Source organism: Arvicola amphibius, chromosome 10 (genome assembly GCF_903992535.2).
Source record: "Arvicola amphibius chromosome 10, mArvAmp1.2, whole genome shotgun sequence".
NCBI classification, from domain to species: Eukaryota; Metazoa; Chordata; class Mammalia; order Rodentia; family Cricetidae; genus Arvicola; species Arvicola amphibius.
In genome coordinates, this window is record NC_052056.1 from 49,431,121 (window position 1) to 49,453,109 (window position 21,989).

The 21,989-nt window shown below is 42.2% G+C and overlaps 1 protein-coding gene across 1 annotated transcript in view; it reads left to right on the top strand.

Annotated features, from left to right (window-relative positions):
* The window catches only part of Morc1 (MORC family CW-type zinc finger 1), a 164,807-nt gene that overhangs the window by 136,726 nt on the left and 6,092 nt on the right, over nt 1-21,989 (top strand). The window contains exons 21-24 of the mRNA XM_042055818.1: nt 11,279-11,348; nt 13,535-13,601; nt 16,496-16,642; nt 20,435-20,522. Coding sequence (XP_041911752.1) covers nt 11,279-11,348; nt 13,535-13,601; nt 16,496-16,642; nt 20,435-20,522 — 372 coding nt within the window. The remainder of the gene's footprint in view (nt 1-11,278; nt 11,349-13,534; nt 13,602-16,495; nt 16,643-20,434; nt 20,523-21,989) is intronic.

Genomic DNA, 21,989 nt, shown 5'->3' on the forward strand with positions numbered 1-21,989 from the left:
TGTGAGAATTAGCCAATAAGAGGCTGAAACTAATGGGCCAAGCAGTGTTTAAATGAATACAGTTTGTGTGTTGTTATTTCGGGTGTAAAGCTAGCCTTGCACGAGCCATGTGGGAATGCAGCCCGCTGGTCCTACTACACTGTACTCCATGTTTTTTTGGATTATGTGTTCCTTTGGTGACCAATTTCTTGAGTTCTTTGTATATTTTGGAGATCGTTCTCTGTCTGATGTGGGGTTAGTGAAGCTCTTTTCCCATCTGTAGGCTGTCATTTGCTTGTTGACTATGTCCTTTGCTTTACAGAAGCTTTCTCAGTTTCAGGAGGTCCCATTTATTAATTGTTTCTCTCAGTGTCTGTGCTACTGGAGTTATATTTAGGAAGTAGTTCCCTGTGCCAATGCGTTCAAGTGTACTTCCCACTTTCTCTTCTATGAGGTCTAGTGTGGCTGGCTTTATGTTAGGGTCTTTGACCCATTTGGACTTGAGTTTTGTGCATGTGATAGATATGGATCTACTTTTATTATTTTAAATGTTAATATCCAGTTGTGCCAGCACCATTTGTTAAAAATGCTTTCTTTTTTCACATTTGATATTTTTTGCTTCTTTGTCAAAAATCAGGTGTTTGTAGGTGTGTGGATTAATAGCTGGGTCTTTGATTTGATTCCATTGGTTCTCCTGTCTGTTTTTATGCCAATACCAGGCTGTTTTTAGTACTGTAGCTCTGTAGCAGAGTTTGAAGTCAGGGATTGTGATACCTCTAGAAGTTCTTTTATTGTTCAGGATTGTTTTGGCTATCCTGAGTTTTTCTTTTCCATATGAAGTTGAGTACCATTCTTACAAGGTCTGTGAAAAATTTTGCTGGGATTTTTATGCACATTGCATTGACTCTGTAGATTGCTTTTGGTAAAATTGCCATTTTTACTATGTTAATTCTACCTACCCAAGAGCATCGGAGATCTTTCCACTTTATGGTGAAGAAGACCATTTCTTAACCAACCTTTCTGTTTGCCTTTCTGTGACCCTGCAAAGTACCAAACCATTCCTTGAGAACCCTTTTAGGAGACACAGTCCAGCAATGCCCAAGGGTTTCAAGGACAATTATCTTCACTCTGCCTCCCCTGAGTCATCCATCAGTACACAGCAGACTGTGCAGACAGCCACAGGGTGAATGTGAAATACACAAAGGAGCACTTCATGGGTGACTTAGACTGCAGTTTAACAGTGGGGACCTGTGAGTGCACTGTCAGCAGCCAGGGTCACATCACTGAAGTGAGTAGCTAAGCGGTGTCATGCCAGAACAGCAAATAAAGTGGCTAACCATAGCCCTAAAGGAATGGGAAAATTAAAACACACACTTAGCCATATCACTTGGGTATTATGGGAAGGTGACAGACAGTCTGTGGCCTAAGAGAAGATGCTGTTTCCAATTCTGACCCACATGCTGCTTGTTGGTTTTGTCAAATCTTGACCTGCAGTGACTTGCTCTTAGTAAATAAAGTAAGAATAATATCACCAGCTCTCATGGTTGGTACAGGTGTGGATGGAATAACTGGATATGATTAAATGAAAATAATTCTGTGTCAAATGAAAGGTGTCTATTAAAGCCACCTTGTGTAATTTGGAAGGAGCTAGATTCAGTCTTCTTTGGATAATCTAGAAGGAAGCAGAGGAAGAAAAATTCTGTAGTGAGAATATGGGCTAAGGCTGGTGGGGGTGACCCCAGAGGCTGTAAATCCTGGAACTGCAAACCAGAAGGCTAAAAGGGGAAAATGTCAGACAGGGATGACATAACACATGTCTGTTGCCACAGTTGGGTACCTGTGAAGGAGATGTTTAGTGTCAATTTTAAATTGATTTATACTTTTGCTAAGTGGAAGTATTTCTGTTATTTCTTAATACAATTCTCAGTATTTTTTAGTAGTCTTAGATTGGGGTGGTTTTAACCAAACTGTGAGTTCTGCTTTGAAATATAATGACAAGAATTGAAAGTATATGAATGATAATAAATAATAATAACAATAATAATGAACGAAGGCTGCTGCATGGTCTGGTGTTTTCCAAGTCATAGTTGCTTGACTACAAATGGCAAGAGCAGTGGTATGTATTCACAGTAGCTGTTGAGAAGGAGGAATAACAACTTTCTTGGAGAAATGGAAAAGACATTTTGGAGGAGCAAGACTTATATTTGTCTTTTATAATGGTTACAAATTTTCAGAGAGGAAAAGTGAGGGGGCATTGCCGGTGGAAGCTCCATGTGGGCGGAATTGTCTAAACAGGACTTTCTGTGATCTTTCTAGGAAATTCCTGGCTGGACCTTAGGTTATAACAGAAATGTTCTCTACAAAAAATATGTGAAATATGACTTATTAGCTCAGAATCCCATTGAGAAGAGTTTGGGAAGTTAAAGACTTTATGCTTGAAATGTTCAGGAAGTGGATCCTGTAGGAAGTCTTCATTGTGTTTTTGTTAATCATGGAGATTTTGTTTCCAAAACCTTATCAGACAGTGATAATGATTGAATTCAAAATAAAAGTTAACAAAAATTAGACAAAACAAATAAAAATGCAAGTAGGATCTCACTGCCTGAAAACAATATAAGGGAGAAAATGACATAAAAAATGTTAGAGAGAAAAATTGCACACTGTGGTAAAGAGAATGAACGACTAAATAATAAAATCAGTGTTGAGACAAATGGGTGCCATACATGGGACAGGAATAGATGACCCGAGCAATCTGCTTGGTAGCCACTATAACACTGAGGTATCAGTAAGATAAGTGTATTAAATGTGGGGTCAGTAGTGTAGGTGAGGGGTACAGTAAAGAAGCTGCCAACGTGGTTGCTCCATGGTATGGCTATGGCTTTTACTGTGGCTATGAGAGAGAACAGACAGAGGTGTCTGAAAGAGTCTAGAGCAGAGACAGAGGTGGACTGGTTATGGCCAGGACTAGGGAAAAGGAGAGAAAAAGGAGATGGTGCCAGGAGAGTAAGAGAGAGAAAGTGCTAGGACTGTAGAGAATAACAGGCTAAAAAGAGGGGGAGTAGCTGTGGGGAGACAAGGGCCAGGAGGCTTGTTACACATTTCAAAATTTGAAACAAGTACTTGTGAGTAGAAACTGAGGGAGTCTCAGGCGGCATGGGCTTTTGTATGCAGCCCCAGGTGTAGTGAGGAGGCGAGTGGGCAGGCCTGCTTTTCGTCCTGCCCAGCTCCCACACGGCTAGCTTTACACCCGAAATAACAACACACAAACTGTATTTATTTAAACACTGCCTGGCCCATAAGTTCCAGCCTCTTATTGTCTAATTCTAACATCTTGATTAACCCACTTCTAATAATCTGTGTAGCACCACAAAGTGGTGTCTGACAGGGAAAGATTCAGCATGTCTGACCTGGTGGCTGGCTTCATGGTGACTGTCCCAGAGAGGAGAGGCAGGGCAATTGTCTGAGCCATCTACCTCACTTCCTTCTTCCTGTTCTATCTACTCCACCCACCTAAGGGCTGGCCTATTAAATGGGCCAAGGCAATTTCTTTATTAATGAATGAAGTCAACACAAACAAAAGACTCTCCCACATCACCCAGGTATATGTCAGTGGAGGGCCACATCTTCCTTTTTCCAGTGGTAAGGGAAATGACTGCTTTGGCAAATGGGAGCCAGTTTCATAAGATCCTAAGGAATACTGGCTTTTATCTAACCACCAGAAATTCTATAGTCCAGCTTCAGCTCTTTTTGCTTATATAGACTGCCTTTGGGGGCTTGGGGAATTAGAGTTTCTTTTGAATCAGACAAGATGGAAATATCCAGAGCAAGCATGACAGGCAGGCAGTGACGATGTTCACATAAGACAAGGCAGCTTGTCCCTCTGCAGTTGAAATGGGTACATCAAGAGACTGAGGGTAGAGCCAAAGAATACCTCACCCAGGGAGAGTTGAGACAGAATGTACAGGAACGAAGAGGAAAGAATTCCAAGAGGATATTTATGTTTCTCAACTCCAGAAGTGTCACCACCATGCGGTGACAGGTGGAAGATGCTTGGGCTCTTCCTCAGTGTCTCCTTTTAGACCCTGCATTCGGCACACAGCCAGTCCTCTTGAGTCAGACATTTTTGTTGCTATTTCGCTGCCTCCACAGTGACCACTCTGGCCAACAGTGTCTCTTCTAGAGCAACTACAGAAGCCGCATCCACAATCTCACTATTCCTCTTGGCATCCACAGTCTGAAACTCCAAGTGTCCCATTTTAAGTATATGTCACGTGAAGCACTTTTCCTGTGCTGACTCTTCTGACAGCTCCTCATTCTTAGACAACATTCAGTATCTTTACTGTGGCCCCAGAACCCTAGATGACCGGAGCTAGCATCTTTGGAGTTCTCAACGCCCGCACTCAGTTCCTTTCGTGTCTTCTAACACTCTAATAAATACTAATTCAACAATAATGTAAGAATGGGACATAATGTCATGTAATGTAAGTCCTGTGATAAAAAAGGAAAGAGAAGAAGAAAACAGTGTAAAGCCAAGCTTTCGTTCTTGGGTCTGATTCCCGAACTTCGTTTCATGCACCGTTCCTACCACCACTATCGGACAGCACAAACGTCTTTTCAAGGTTTTTTGTGTTGTTAGTTATTGACCTAGCTATTGGGGATCCAGCAGAGAAGATGGTTTGTGACAGTGCTCACTCCTTGTCCTTGTGAAGGTGAAAGTTTGTGGTGTAAGAAAGGGCACAGCAAAGAAATTGCTAAACTAAACTTTGTGGGTGGAAGAGGAAAAGTTTATCCAAACTGCCAAGGCTATCTTAGGGTGAGAGAGGCAGGAGCAGGAAAAGTCCTAAAGAGAGTAGAATGTATCTCTGGGGAGGAGAGAAGCTGTGAACTGAAGCAGCCCCAGAGTTTAGGGTAGAGCAAGGGATGAGAGGGACCAGAATGCTAGCGTGGACTTGGACGTACACAACACACACACACACGTGAATGGGGAATCTGTAGGCGAGGGAAACAAAGGAGGGGCTCCTTTTGGCAGACAGAAAACTCATTTTCCGGGTTCCTGAGTAATTCTGTCGGAGAGTGTTTGCTGGCAATCCTTCTGTAGTGCCGCTTGGGCTCGGTTAAGACTGTCATTTTGGGGTTGTTCACTGCTTTGAGGGGAACTGGGGTTCCCTTTGGACCTGATATGTGGGGCCAGGATCTGACGGTACATAGCTGGACGAGTGAATATGTTGAATGGCAGGTGCTGTTAAGTGCTCAGAAGAAAATGAGGCGGGGGCAGGGATAGGCTCATCTTTGTTGGGTGTGCCAGTGTGAGCTGTTATTTTAGGTAGGGGGCTCAAGGGTGGCGGCAACGAGTGGGTGCTAGAAGAAAGGATGGATGCAGGAGAAACAAACAAGTCCCCAGATGCAAGCCAATGACCCTTGAAAGCAGAGGGTGGCAGGCATATTGGTGGAGAGGTGGCCACAAATGAGAAGTGGAGGGAAAGGGACAGAGAATGTGGATCAGCTGGGTCAGATTATGTAGGGTCCTATATTCTTCTTACTCACCATTCTTTTTCTTCTCAGAATTTATACCACATGATATTGAGTATTTGCCTTTTTATTTATTGAGGATCATTCCCATGTTGCAGAAAATAGGTTGCAAAAGGCAGGCTTTTGAACTTCACACCACACCAGGGCTTGAGCCACATTACAAACTCAGCTTCAGTGAAAAATGAATGTGTGAAGAGGAGGGGTCTATAACAGAAACCATTAACTGCGAAGAGGAAAAATGGCATGTAGAATTTGGCAGAAGGGCATCTTCTTGTCCAATGCCTTTTGCAAGTCCTTGACAATTATACGTACCCATTGGGGGCAAAGGCACAAAGGAAAAGAAGAAAAAAAAAACAGATAAAACTATGCCTTCCACTTCCTGAGTTTCTTGGCAACAGGCGCTGCACAGCCTGTGGTACCCTACTGTCTGCTCTTAGTCCTGACTCAGTCTTTTTACATAGAGACTTTGCAAAGTGAGTAGCTGATATTGTCACTGGCCTGCCTGGCAGGAATAAACACTTTCTGGAGAGACACATGCTTCCTTCTAGGCCATCAGAAATAATGGACTCCAGAAAATTTGAATTTCCCTAGAAATCTGCCGAGAGAGGAAGCGGCTAAAACCCTAGGTGAATCCCCTGGAGGAACTGGTCTCTTGGAGAAAGATTTAAAATTTGTCAGACAGCCTTGAAGGAAAGATTGGGAGCTGAGACAGTGGTAGGCAGGGACTTGCTGGACTGTAGAATTACATTTCCTGCCTTCTGTTTCTAAGTCGAGCCTCATGTCAGGACCCCAGAGATGGACTTAGGGTGACACCAGATCACTTTGTTCCCCTTCAAAATGTGGCCACATTGAATGAATCTCCTTTTTTTTTTTTCTGTGAATGAATCTCCTTTTTTTACTGTCTACTCTTTAAGTATTAATTTGACTTTTGTCTTTTTATACTCCCTTCTTTTTTGTTGTTTGTTTTTATTTTTGGAGACAAGCCCTCACTGTGTGGCTTTGGACCTGGCTGATCCAGAGCTCATCCACAGTCTCCTGCCTCTGCTAAGTGGAGTGCTGAAAAGGCATGCCCAACTGCTTTTCGCCTAATTTGCCTCTTTTAGGTTGATTATTAAAGAGGAAAGGTGGCCCACCTATCCCCTCACCTAACCCACCTCTGTTGCGTTTTACTCCTCCTTGTTGAAGCAGAACAAAGCACAAGCTTTCAGACTTTGTTTTGCAGTCTCAAGAAAGTTTAGCCCTTGGTAAATTTCTCCTCTATCAGTCTGCCACAGACTTTGCTTTTCCGTTTGCTTTTGGGTTCTTTTTCAGCAGTTTCAGGTTCTTGTCTACCATTTGGTGCGGCTGCCATTTGATGACTGGCTTTTGATAAGTTTAAATCCCCCAGTAGTAATGCCACCGAGGATGTAATAAGTCAGATTTGGCTGAATTAGTAATTCCAGGTTTAATCTGAGCAAAGCAAAGCAACTCCTGGGTGACCCTTGGAAAGGCAGGGGAGGAATCATATAGCAAATATGGCTACCAGGTTTTATGTAGCCTGTAGGTCAGCCTCAGGGAGGGGTTGACTTTTAGTGGGCTTTCTCAAGGGAAGCCTTTGAAATGGGGCCCCTAGCTGGAGATCCCCAACATCCTTACATTTTTGGGTCTATATGGAAGGCAGTAGGGCTTCCACCTAAACAGCTTTATTTTTTGTTCTATTGCACAGGGGCTATTATTGTTAAATAGAGAAACACAAATCTCAGTTGTATTGGGAACCTGTGCCTGAAAATCAAAGATTTAAATCAAAATTTAAATTTTAAATCAAAGATTTAAAGAGAAAGATCATTGACCCAAATTATCATGGTCAAATTAACTAAAGCAAACTTTTTTATTTGCATACAAAGGCTCCCTCCACTTACGGTGGATTTTGAGAGGTCAGCATTGGACATTGGATGTAAAAAGACAAGATTTTTAAAGCTTATGGATAGAGGGGTTTGGCGGGCATAATAGGTAGGGTTATAGGAGCAGAGCACAAGCATAACAACTTAGTCAAAACAACAGGTAGTCATAACAACCTTTGGAAAACAGAGGTAGGGTTGCAAGATGGTTTTTGAAACAAAGGCATGGTTGCCATTTTTTGGAACAATCAACACAGATCTATTTGTAGTTAAGGTTACAGCTGGGGCACAGCCCAATCCTTGAGAAACAGAGGTCTAATCATGAACAAAATGAGTCTAGTGTGTCTTTACTATAAGATGACTTTCAGTCCTCAGATGGAAGCAGGCTGGTCCATCACTGAAACCATGACTGGCCATTCCTGCCATTGGAGGTTTCAAAGAGGAAGTTCATCCCATGACAAACACACTGACCTGCCACTGTTGAGACAGGATAATGTTTGCATCGGGATAGTTGCCGAGAGATAATACATTGTGTTGTATGTGATGCCATGCAGTTCTATATTTTAATATCTAACTATGTTGCTGGGGATTCAGGGTTCCCTTTGGGGTTCTCAGTCTTGATGGAATGGGAATTTGGAAACAGGATTCAGAAGAAAACTTGAGACAATTTAGTTTGAGAGAAAGACAAAACAAATTGGCTTGGGAATAGAGTTTGTACAAAGTTTGGTGGAGGAATGGGAGTCTTCAAAGTATGGACAAAAATGCCCAATATCAGGACAGGTATGCTTAGGATAATATAAAAAGAAGGAAATGGACATGTTAGAGTTTTGTTTTTGCTGTTCGTATTTGTTTTTTTTTTTAAAGATTTATTTATATATTTATTATGTATACAACATTCTGCCTCCATGTATGCCCGCACGCCAGAAGAGGGCACCAGATCTCATTACGGATGGTTGTAAGCCATCATGTGGTTGCTGGGAATTGAACTCAGGACCTCTGGAAGAGCAGCCAGTGCTCTTAACCACTGAGCCATCTCTCCAGCCCCTCTTATTTGTTTTTATTTTGTTTTCCTTGGAGCTCAAGAGAACAGTCAAGCTAACCAATAAAAATGATAAACAATGCACTATGGGAGGGACAACAGCAGGTGAGGTTACCATTACCAGAGTAGATTGCAGTGTCAAGTTGCCACCCTAGACCTGAGCAATAAAATTCAGATTCTATTCTTGTGAAAGGGGGAAGTAGGTTTCTCTTAATGTGTTGGGACAGGCCCTACTACCTCGCCTTCCTTTTCCTGTGGTATTTTGGATCTTGAGAAAGGGCTGTTGTGGTACTTTTGGTGTGTGATTTTCCTTTTTCTGTGTATAATCAGGGAGGTTTCTTGGGGTCCAGGTTTTCTATAGTACCACAGCCAATGAAGGGGACGAGCGTGTCTTTTTAGAATGAGTTTATTCCAGGTGGGCAAGGCAGGACACAGAATTATGCTGATCCATTCATCCCTTGGAGTACTCGTAAGTCTCCCCCACCCCGGTCATTGTTGACATAATTGAAGCTCAGGTACTTTTAAACTCACGCCAAGACAGAACTATAATCTCATTTACTTTTAGGGAGGTGCTAACAGTCATATAGTTTAAGTAAAAATCTTAGCAGATATTCCCAAAGTTCAGAGTGCAAATCAAAGACCAGAGACTAAAGAAGATAAGAAAATGTTAAAAAGACGAAATGTCTTGTCTTACCCTGAGCAAATTCAGATCCTCTAAACATAACTGTATTGTGAGGGACAATAATGTCTTACTGAGACAGATGTCTAGAACGTTACTTCGAAAAAAAGTATGCAGGGGATTTATTCAAACCTCTTTTCTATACTTTAAATCTTAGAATAAGGAAACTAAGCCAGGCATGGAAGCATATGCCTTTAGTTCCAGCATACAGGAGGCAGAGTCAGGCAGATCTTTGAGTTCAAGGCCAGCCTGAACTATATACAGAGTGAGTTCCACAGCGGAAACTGTCTCTAGAAACCAAAATGAATAAACAAACAAACATATAAAATGGGTATCAGAGGGCGAATGGGCATCTGACGGAGACAGCCCTAACAATGCCGTGCTCCAAAACGAATGACAACAGAATGAAAAGATAAATATGTTGAGTCTGTGTTGAGAGCACTGAAAGGAAGGAAGCGCTCTTTGCTGGGAATAATGCTAGTTGTGCTCAGCTTGGATGCTTCCACTGGACAAGGTCTTGTCAATCAAAGCACACACGCAGGCTCATCGTACATTTGAATAAAGCACTGGTAACTGAAGGCATACAAAATTCCCCTAAGAGTGTCTTAACAGTCACGGTTAACTGTTGTGGACCGTATTCTGTGCTATTTGTAACCTGCTCAAAAGCTATCTAGTCTAAACCCAGAGACACTTAATATCACGTAGCTTTTCCTTATCCGTCAGAGAAAACCATTACTTTTATATGATGTCAGAAATACAGAGAGGTATGCATCTGAAAGTCACTTTCAAGATTTCCACAAGGTGAACATCAGAAATGTGCATTTTTCCCCCTGGAGGATTCAGACGTATTTTAAATGGACCACAGTAGCTGAAAAACAACTGTTTGCACCTGCCTGGGAGGCTCTTCTCTCTGTTTGAATGAAATAGAGAAGGAAAGTGATGGACAGCTGCAGTCACGCAGTTGCTAGGCTACAGGCGTGCCCGTTTAACCTGCGTCCAGACAGTGCAGTTTCCAAAGTGTTGCACGCAAATCTGCCTTTGTTTGCCCGAAGCGGGGAGGAGGCAGCTTGACATCCTGTCCTCACGGTGTTTGGTGAGCAGGTGTGTATGGGTGAGGCGCACAAAGGAAACTCACTGTGAAAAGGCTTCAGAGAGCAAGCTGTTGGCAGGCCTCACAGCAAGTGTCACAGTGTGATCTCAACAGGGACAGAGAGGAACTTTGCCTTGTCTCTGCTGTCTCATTTTCTTAAGTCATTAATTTTTTTCATGGTTTATTTTTTTATATTTAAAAATTTCCATCTCCTCCCCTCCTCCTTCCCCTTCCCTCCCCTCCCCTCCACCCATACCCCCCTCCCTCCCTCTCCAGGCCAAGGAGCCATCAGGATTCCCTATAAGTCATTAATTTTTTAACTACTTACTTTCCTACCTTGACAAGATTTACGAGATAGATATATGCATCGTTCTGTTGCCCCTCCTCCCAAGGACATACTCATTTATCTCTCCACCGTGTCCCTCATCTCATCTATGGAACTGTCTTCTGGAAATGAAACCTGAGTTTGATTCCACTGAGCCCTGTAAAAGGGATCCTGGAGAATTCCCAGTGTGATGAGGGGCATGGTTTATAAATATAAGGAGTGTTCTCTCCCGCCCCACCCCCAACTCATACATGTACTGCCTAGGGATCTGCTTACCTCTGCTTCCAGTGTACTAGTAGTGCGCTAGAATTAAAGACGGGCCCCACCCCCTCATCGGTTAACCTCCCCCATTTTTCTTGCAATGATGTTGAGGTCCTACTCTGTCTCAGTTGCATGTGATGACCCTTGTCCAAACTACACGGGCTTCCCATTTTTCCCTGGTGAATCAAAAGCATGACTCATTTGCTGGAGGCACTGTTACCACCATGTACAAGATCAATTTTGGAAGTAAGTAGGACTTTTAGAAAACATCCTCTGGATATAACAGGAGTGAGCATGCCAATGCAAAGACAGTTGTTCTGGAAGGGCGCACCAGTGTAGCTGTCTCCAGTGACCATCCACTGCCTTGGAAACTCGTGCATAGTTTCGTGCCAGCACCTCATGGCCTCCCTTCTCCAACAGGGGTGCTGCTTTGCCAGCCATTGCTGGACTCTGTCCGTTGTTTTTGCACAGCTTAAAATGAAGACCTTTTTTATTTCAGGTTTGGAGTAAAACCAGTGCCAAGGACTCATTGAAACAAGAAGGAGCGGAAGTGCCTCTCACAAAGACAGGTCAGCAGAAGTAGATGGCTGGAGAGCTGATGTTGTTTTCAGGGTGACGGTCTTTCACTGACCGGACAGGGGTCGGAAGGTTTTCAGAAGTTTGAACTAAAATAAACTGTTGTTCTAGAAGAAGGGAAAGGGTGGAAAGAGAATTTCCTTTGACAGAGCAGAGTCACCTGTCTGGGAAGAGTGTGCCCTACACTGACACACTGTCTTCAACTCCCACGGGCTTGAGCCAGGCCACGCTGAGTTCTCTTCAAAATTTTACCAAGGATTGGCATCGAGTCTATAATTTTCAAAATCTGGTTTAAAATTATAATGGTTTCCCCAGTGTCAGCCTTCTAATCTCTCTGAGAACCCTGAAAAATATCTCAATAAGTCCCTTCATTGCTTATTTTGTGTGCATGGGATGTAGTGCATTTCAGGGGAGATTTGAACTTAGAGCAGAAAGTTGTCATCTAACAGTGTTCAAGGCAGCAGTAGTCCCCGGGGATAGTTTCCCTGGGGAAAACCTCACACTTCTTAGTATCCAGGCATCATCGTCACAATGCTTCTCTGACAGGAGGCTGTCGTTCTACGTTCTCTATTTTAATAGTCCATCATTGGGGCTAAACCACACACACACACACACACACACACACACACACACACACACACACACACACTTTCACTGGCATGACCACTGTTCTTGTTTTTCGTTGTTTTGTTTGTTTTTGTTTTGTCTTGTGTGAGACAGTCTCCTGGCTGGTCTGGAGCTGTGAAACCAGGCTAGCCTCAGATTTGCAGAGTTCTATTTGCCTCTGCCTCTTGAGGATGGAACTCAAGGTGTGCACCACCACACACCTGTCCTTATCCAAAGCTAAATTTTAGAGTTCTTCTTAGTCTCCTTGGTAATCCTCAGTTATGTACCTGACTTTGTCATTCCTAGCACTTCTTTTTCCATCCACACCATCATTTATTTTGCCGTCGTTTTCCTCAGTAGCCTCTCCTCCCTGCCCCCAGTCCTCTGTGGCCTGTAATCTGTCAGCTGCTTATTCACCACTTCCCCTCCGAGCTCCTCAGTGAGGCCCTAAGTAATCACAGTTTTTCTTTTTCATCTTAATTAAGATGATTTTTAATTCTACAGTCAGGACTTTTTGGGTAGTAATCTCTTAATTTTAAAGCCAACATTTTAATTTTAATGCCAGTTTTCATAGATGTTTCAGCTATTACTTTGTCATCAAGTATGGTTCCAATTGTGATGGAAAAGCTACTAATATAATTTTAATTTTAAAATTCATATTTAATTTCAAATACTCATTCTAGGTTTGGCAAGAATGAATTGTGAAATGTTTCCAATGGTTATGATTATGGACCAGTTGACTGTTGCTAAATTGTTTTACTTTGAATACAAGTCAGCAAGCAATGTGAGGGCTGCCAATCATGCACTTAGAGAACCTGTCAATCCATTGTTTTCTTTTAAGTTTTCCTTGAGGAAACTCGGTGGGTCCTCAGCATTTCCCACCATGTAAACCTTGCCCTGTTGCTCTCTTGTTCTAGAAGGCCTTTGGCAGCAATAAAAAATGGCAGTGGTTAATTCTGCGACACAAAGTATCAGGGATAGTCCTAACCAAGAATTACAGAGCTAGATGTTAGAAGCACACTCCACCAGTCCATGGGCTCCAGTTCCATACAGAAATTGTGGACTCCGAACAAACCATTTATCTCTCTGAAACTATAATTCTGAGGATCGCTGAGAGAGCAGATCTAGAAACTGCGGCTTCTTCCTGCTTTAAAGATCAGCTCTCTCCTGGAGGGCCAGGTTTCATCTAGACTCATCAGATCTCTCCGAACCTGAATCCCAGGGAGTTGGATGTGAGAGGGAAGAGGTGGGTCCTCTTAGGGGAAGGTAGAGTAAGCATGGAGTTTGAGCAGACTGTATCACGTATCTAGACACTTGTAACAAGCATAAAAAAAATCACAGAATAGAGGCTGCAGATACTCTTAGATTATTCTATACATTTATATATGCTTCATTAAATTGATTATAAATTATCTTAACAATATGTTATAAATTGCCTTTAAATACGCATAATTTAGAAATGGATGTTTAATACGTATCCAAATTCTACACAGGTAGTTAATGAGCTAGCTTTTTTTTTGGTACAGTTTATTGTGTGCCATTCAGAATAATTTTTGTCTCTGTTCTTTTGAAGAAAAACAAGAGCTGCGTGATTATACTCTGGTAATGAAAAGAAAGCCTTCAGCGCCTAACTGGGAAAGGTGTGTATACTATTATCGTATGGATTCCGAGCGAGTGTAATTATGCTGCTGAGAAAGTAATTATCAATGTGTAACTAGAAGAAGAAAGAAAATAATAGCAACAAAGGCAATTAAGAATGACACCAAATTTTACAATAGGGAGCTGAAAGGATAAGAAATTCTCCTTTTTTGCAAAGCTTTTCATTTCTTGTGTGAGGGTTTGGGAATAATGGAAGGGAGCAGGCTTCACTTCCTGTTCACAATAGATAACCAACTCAAATTACTGTACTGTCACCGAGAAGCGAGAGTCACACACATACAGGGTAAGAGTGTGAAACCATAGGGCTAATATTTTTCTGGGTAGCTCATTAGCTTATTGCCAAATATACCTGTAATTATTATAATCCTCGAGTTTCCTTAACAGGAGAATTCTGCCATTTAGAAAATCAGCTAGATATTGTTGATATACGTGGGATAAAAGGCTGTTTTCAAAAAAACAGGCACTTTGTCTTCCTGCATTCACCTCAGCTTCCTTGGGGCATTCGGGTGTTTTGCTGACCCCACATCCTGCACTCTTTCCATTGTAGCCCTTTGAATTAAAGTAGAACTTTTCTGACATTACTCCAGTATGCATGTCCAGCTCTGCCTGGCTACTCAGAAGCCTTCCGTAGCCCTGTTTGAAGGTGACCTTGAAATGTCTCTGTGGTACACATTGCCTTTGCTGGGCTCTTCCTTTTTGCCTCCACTCTGTTCCCCAGAGGTTCTACAGTGCTTATAATTCAGACGTCCTTCCCTCTTCGGCCACATGACTTGCTGTACTTGGATACTTGCATGCCTTCTGCCGGTCCACATGCCATCTGCCCTGCCCTCCCATCACAGTCGGGTCTCCCTGACTCTCTTAGGCAGATGTGGGTGTCCACTGCCCCTGCTGCTGTGATCAGGTGGTAAGACTGTCCCTTCAGCGTCCAAGGTTATTTGCTAAACACTTTGCCATTTCTGTCCCAGCTTGTTTGTTTCCTTTCTTTTCCCTAGATATAAATCTAATTCTATAAACATACACCCTGCATTTTCATCCCTGTGTCTGTCTCTAGTGGTCAGGAAGGTGCCTGTCTGTAGTGGGCACTTTATTTATTTGAATAAATGACACACTTTTCTACTGGTATTGTTTCCACGCCTTTTGATGAATGACTTCAATATAGAATTATTTGTTAAGATGTGACTTGAAACGTAAGATAGCTCCAGAAACTAGAATGTATGCAGAAATATAAAGTGTTTGTGTCTATGTATGACTTCTAAAGTTCTTGAAGTTCATATTTGATGCTGTTGACCCAGGCTAGGTGGTGGTTAACACTTGGGAGGTAGAGGCAGGCAGATCTCTTGAATTTATGGCCAGCCTGGTCTAAGAGCCAGTTCTAAGACTGTCAGGGCTACACAGAGAAACCTTATCTCAAAGCATACAGAAACACCAAACCAAACCATTCAATAGGCCAACTAACCAAACAAAATACTGCTGACTTGGTGTAAAATAAACATTAGAACTATCATCCAACTAAAGCAACCTAAATGGAAAAATGATCAAATATGACTGTACCGGTGAGAAAAATTGATGTAGGTGGGTCTTCTGTTTTTTGTTGATTTCGTTGGTTAAATAAAGAAAGTGCCTTGGCCCTTTGATAGGACAGAAAATTAGGTAGGTGAAATAAACAGAACAGGATGCTGGGTAGAAGGCAGTGAGGCAGTCGTCATGCTTCTCTGACCCGAGGTGGATGTAGGCTACTATCTTTCCTGGTAAGCCACCACCTTGTGGTGCTACACAGATTATTAGAAATGGGTTAATCAAGATGTGAAAGTTAGCCAGTAAGAAGCTAGAGATAATGGGCCAAGCAGTGTTTAAATGAATACAATTTGTGTGTTGTTATTTCGGGTGTAAAGCTAGCCATGTGGGAACTGGGTGGGAACGCAGCCTGAAGCTCTCTTCTACAAAAGATGATCTTAATAACTAATTATTAGATACTGCTTACTGAGCACTTAATACTCAGTACTGAACTAAACTAGTTATACATTTTATTTAATCCTTAGTATAATAATGTGAGAGAGGCCCAGCTGTTAGTTGTTTCCTGTAGATAGATGCTAGGTAGGTGCTGTACCACTGAGCAATGTCTCCAGCCCTGTGAACACTGGACAGAAGAAAAACTCTCCTGGGCTGTAGCCTAAAATATTTCACCTTCACTCCTAACACCATAGAGAATTTCTAGCAATCTTAAAATGCTTTTTTTTAAAGCATTTGGTCTTCTGCCATACAGCACTCTTTTATGCATGCTCCCACTGACTGATAGACACAAAAATATCATTACTGTTCCCTAGAACATTCTTCCCTCAGATCTTCACTAGCTGTTTCTCTTGCCACCTTTGACTGGTCTGTGCTTTGTTGTCATGCATTGTTGCAAGGGTCCAGTCGACCTTATATCTCCTCCTGCAGAGAAGAGATGAATGGTGTATAACTGTATTTATGAATAAATAGTCACTGACCAAGGTGATATTGGTGTGGTAGTATACACCTGGAATCCTTGGGAAGTGGTCAAGAAGATCAGGCATTCAAGACTATTTGGGCTATATTGTAAGTTCAAGACCAGCCTGGGCTACATAAGACACTGTCTCAAAAAACAGTTCTAAATAATTAATGAATTATCACCAATTTTGTTCGTTGGTGCTATCCTAAAACTTTGAAGCAATGTATGAAAATAAATTGTTATCACTGTATTAGACTTTGGTGTAATGACATGCGTGAGAACTCTGAGCGTGATGCTGATGCCTGTGCCGTGGTTTGTTGTGTATTGACTTTTCGTGTGCTGTGTGTGACTGGTTCTGAAATGGCTGTAACCTAATGTGGTTCTTCTTGACATCATAAGTACCAGTGTGCCCAGGGTTCAAATGGAAGACTTACAACCATGCTCTGGACACAAAGTCAGCTCTGTGAATGGTGATTGTCAGCTGTCTCCTCTGATGCCATCTCAAAGCACATCTATCAAGGAAACAGCAAGGAAGCTAATGTCTAAGTTAAGGTAAACAGAATTACAAACTTTTCCACATGTTTGTTTGAATGTTTGAAGTAAGCAGCGACAAACCCTGTTTTGTTTTATTTTGATTTTCTATCAGTTGGGGATTTTCTTAAATACATTCAGTGGAATAATTTTATGACCTTTCTCCCTAACCATATTCGGTTAGATACACCACAGGTTAATAGTCCCTTGGAAAATTCTGTGGTCACTAACTGCCTATTTTTATGTGGCCCAGCAGTATGATGGATGTACATACATACAGTATTCTTCCTTCAAATATAATAAAGAAGTTTTATTGAATTTCATAACCTCTTTTCTACTCACAAAGACATGCGTGGCATTCCCACATCCTTTAAAACATCTATTTTTGTGGTTTTGGATAAGGAACTTACAGAAGGTACAGTTTCCCTTTTTGGTCAGTTGAATGTTAATGTTTGTAGATGTGGTCACTGGAGGAAGTTAGGGGGCTTAAGCTCAACTCCTAAAGGAGAAATGGGGAAGGAGTGATGTTTGCAGGTTTTTCTGAACAGGGACTGATACGGGAGAGGCCTTTACCATCAATTCCATGGAAGACTGAGTTCAGAAGTGTGCTTTCAGAGAACTGACATAGTGGAGGGCTGAGCTAGGAGCAGGATTCCCACGAACTCCGTGGCATCATTGATTTTGCTAGGTTTAAAGATTTGTTAAGTGAGGTGAGGGGTCTTGAGCCAGGAAGACCACAAAATCTATCCTTCCTGGAGTGATATGCCCCTTAAGGCCTTAGTTTTCTTAGAAACTGAATCCCCTTGAAGAAGTGAGTTCTCAAAGAGTAGACAGTAGAAGGAAAGGAGAAAGGAGAAAAGCCCCGTGCTAGGGTTCAGGTGCTGTCCTAATTGGGAAAGGAGGCAGAGATCCACTCTGGACACAGACTCAGTCATGCCATTTTATGGAGTCTCTGTGGCAGCACTGGGGCTGAAGGGCTGTGTCTTCTCAGACGTGGAGTCTGCACAAGCCTTCATGAGTCAGGCCTAACAGTGGTCCTGCCCCAGGGCATTGAAGGGCACTTGGTTCTCTGCCATGGGACAAATAGTTGATGGGGCAGTAAAGTCCTAGCCCTACCTTCCTCATAGCTCATGCTAGGCACCCGCTGTGCCTGAGCTGGCAAACCTACAGTCATCTAGAAAAGAGACAGAAATAGGACACACTCACCTGTGAACAGATGTTATAGGATAATGAAGGTCACTAGTCAAGTGCCTTGGATGGATGGATGGATGGATGGATGGATGGATGGATGGATGGATGTCAGCATCACACTGTCCTGCCTGTCTGCAAAGTGTCTGAAGGATGGCATTCTCCAATAGTTCTCCACTCTTTGCTAGCATTTTATAGAGAAGCATTTATTTTTCATCTTCAGCCTTGCAGTTAGGTAGCCATAGATTTATCCTGTTTATTTAATGAAATTAAGATTTGGGTATATCAGCTGGTGACTTAGACTTGGTGATATGTAACCAGTTACATTTATATATATTGATATAGGTGTGTGTACCTGTACATATCTAAATAAATATGCGAAGATCATTCAAAATGTGTGGATAGGATCACAAAATCAGTGATTGGGCTCTTGCTGAAAGTAAATGAGATTTTCTTGATAATAATAACTATCATGTTTGTGCCTTTATAATATTTTAGATATCATCCAAGAATTATTAGCATTAATACCATGGATAGGTGGGTGTCTTTATCAGCACCCCAGGGGAAAACTACCTGAGTGTGTGGTAGCTGAGTCTGGATGCACTGTACTTAACTCTCTTTTCAAGTTGGATAAGCGTCCTTTTCAAATTCCACATCTTTCTTATTTTTCCCTTGGCTAGTCTTTTTTCTTCATGTAAGTATAACACTGGTATTTTTAATTGTAATGAATTACTCGTGATCAAAAGGGGACAGTTTGATTGAGTGTACCAAGTCTTTAAAGTGCATCCGCTTCTATTGTTAGGTACCACTGGAATAGTGAGCCTTTCCAGAAACCATCTCCCTAGAGATCATGTAGACTCATCAGTGTTCACAGTCATCGTAATGAGCACTGATTCCTAGGGTGTTTCCAGGCCCACCCCCTTTTGGGGTCTCATGGATTACAGCTGATTGTGTCTGCAGTAAAGAAACTTGAAATCGGCAAGGCTGAGGAGAGAGGTTAGCCCTTGCAACAAAAAGCATCCTGAAAGAGTACCATGGGAAATGGGTCCATACCAATAGCTTCAGAAAGTTTTAAGAATAGTTAAATAGTTAAAATTAGACCATACACATAAGAATTTTTGTAACCTTCCCCTCCCCCACTTAGTGTTTATCTTTTTGAGGTTGAATTAATTTTGCAGAAAAATGAGGTCTGAGCATATGCAGTTTGGAAACTGAAGATTGCAGCATCACCTGTCTGCCTCTTGAGTCAGTTCTGAGGGACAGAATTCCCAAGGGAGGAAATATTCAGCAGGCAACTTGCTTTAGGTGGGCACAAAAGGTTGAACACAGGGAGTGCCTCAGAAAAGAAACACTGCACATGCTGATGGGCAAGTCTAGAGACCATGTTCCCCTAGGAATGAAATACATATCGTGAGTCCAGTTAATCCCAGAAAAACCCAATGCCTTCTGGAAAATGAAGTACCTTCAGATAAGGGACCCCACTGTCTGGGAAGACTAACATCCATATGTGATTTCTTTTTTGTTGTTCTTTGAGACATGGTCTCATTGTGCAACTCAAGATGATCTTGAAGTCAATCTCCCTGCTTTAGTTTTCCAAGTGTTAGGATTAAAAGCCATACCATTCATTGTCCATGTGAATTTTAAGAGTTGCTCTGCAGGCTCTAATGAAGGGAATCGCTTTGGATAGTTAAGCTCCTGTGTTCTTGGTGGTCGATGAAGAGAGTCAGTAGCCCTGTGGTGATTATCTTCCTCCTGGTGGCTTTTAGTGTTGAATTCTCTATAGAAAAGAACACTCACACAGGTGCAGGGCTTTCCTGGAATAGTTAGCTGCAGATTTCTAGGTATTGTGTATCTTTTAAAGTATTTCTTCTGTTTCTGTCTCTGTCTCTCTATTTCTCCTTCTTTCCTCCCTCCCCCAACCCTTCTCGGTGAGAATGTATCTGTAGTATGTGTACCTTTACGCATGTGTGTTTGCATGTTTGTGGAGTGTGTGTGTGTGTGTGTGTGTGTGTGTGTGTAGGTGCTTCTGGAACATTAAAATTAATTGGGGCACCATGTCTACCTGGCAGTTATGTGGGTACAGGAGATATGAACACCAGACCCATCCTTCTCTTTTTACCCACTAAACCCTCTACCCAGCCCCTTCTTTTTTCTTTTTTCCTTCTTTTCTGTTGCTTCTCCTCCCTTCCTATTCTCCTTTTTCTCCTTTATTCTTTTAACACACTTTTAATTTTTAAATAAATGATAAAATAAAATGTACGGTTTAAAGAAATAGTATAAAAATAAAAGTGTTTCCTTTACTTGATTATCCTAGTGAGAGTATCTTAAAAAACTGCAGAACAGAACCACAGTTAAGGTGTTAGTATAGACACAGCCAAGACTCAGAGCATGGCCAGCACTGGGAAGCTCTTTGCTGTTGCTGTGGTATAAACCACACCCAAGTCCCTAACCCCAGTCTGTTTTCTGAAGAACACTTTGATGTCCATGGTGAAAACAAAATATTTGATAAGAACCAACATCTGCCTTTGCCAGGAAGTTAAACACTTGAGAGACAAACTGTGTTCTGATGGGCAGGTACTCTCTGATCTAGGTGTACTTTTGTTTCTGCTGTGATTGTCTTCCTAGGGAGATTCTTCTGTATTTTATTCCTGAGTTTCAGCTGTCATCAGAATTCGAGTGCACATCTGTGGAAGAACTCATAACAAATCCCAAGGTAAGTCTTGGAAATGAGTGAATTCAGTCTTCAGTGAAGAAAAGCCCAGAGTATTACACTGAGGAGGCTTAGGAAGGCTTTCGGTGGATGGGGACAGAGGTCCCATACCAAGTATGTGATAAGGCATTGTGATTACAGGTAGAGTAAGGCAGAGCCAATCTTACAGACTGAGACAGTTGCTTGGAAAAACTTCCCTCTTGTCTTAGTGATTTTTCAATTTCTGTGATAAGACATCATGACCAGGCAGCTCACAGAAGAAAGAGTTTATTTGGGGGGGTCACCGTTCATGACCGTCATGGTGGAGAGCATGGCAGTAGGCCGATGAGTAGGATGTTAGAGCACTAACAGTTTCCATCCTGATCCACAAGTACAAGGCAGAGGCAACTAACTGAGCCTGGCAAAAAGTTCATCCCCAGTGACCCATCCTCCCAAGTTCCACCAAGGACCAAACGTGAGCCTATGAAGTCCATTCCCATTCCAGCTACCCCACTTTCTCCCACCAAACTTGGTTTCTGATCTCATCCCCGTGTATTGAGATGCTGAGTTTAGGTTATCATAGATCAGCCATATCAGGTGCTCAGAGTTCTACTCTTTCTAACCGTCATGGGAAGGACGAAGACAGTGCATTCGTCAGAGCTCCTCTTGGCGACAGTGCCTTATAAGATGGGAAAGAAAGCATGGGTCAGCTACCTCAGATACAGAGGGTGAGTCTCACACAGGCCTTGGTCCAAATCCAGTGAGCTTAGTATCCTGCCTGTGAAAGGTGGTGATGAATGAGGAGTCCATGTTCCAGGCCAGGGGATAGAGTAGATATCCCAGACAGGAGTCTGAAAGGCCCTTCTCTACCGCCATGGTCAGTATAGATTGTAGGATGGACATCTACACAAGGAAAGGCTCTCAGTGAAAAGAGCATGTGCTACTAATAGGATAGAGGTGTCAGGTAGCCGGTTGGTCCTGAGTGGCATCTTTAATGCTCTATTCTGGAATCATTGTTTCTTTATTTTCTTTTCTCAACTCAGCTTCTTTCATGGACTTCTACTGAATCACTTAATTGAGTTCCTTCCTTTCAGGGTCATCAGTAGTCTCTGGGCTGACAAATGCAATAGTTATTTTCTTACCTGACTTCCCAGGAAACTTCAACCCAGTTTCTTTCTTCCTCCCTGAAGCCTCCATGGCCATAAGCTTCTCACATCCTTGCTCTTTGCTTTTCTCCTTCCTCTCCCCCCTCATCTTTAAGGTAACTACTTTCCATTTGAATTCTGAATGTTACCACGTCTAAGGGCCTCTTCCTGGTCCCCATTGCTTTCTCTGCTAAATGCCATTTCGAGGTGACATCATCTAATCTCTTAGCTGTCATCCTGTTCGATATGCAAGTAACTTGCAGTCTGTTTCCACACAAAACACACCTTCTTCACATTGCCTTTTATCACTTAATTTCCCTTAACCTTAATTTGTTTTATCCGTAGA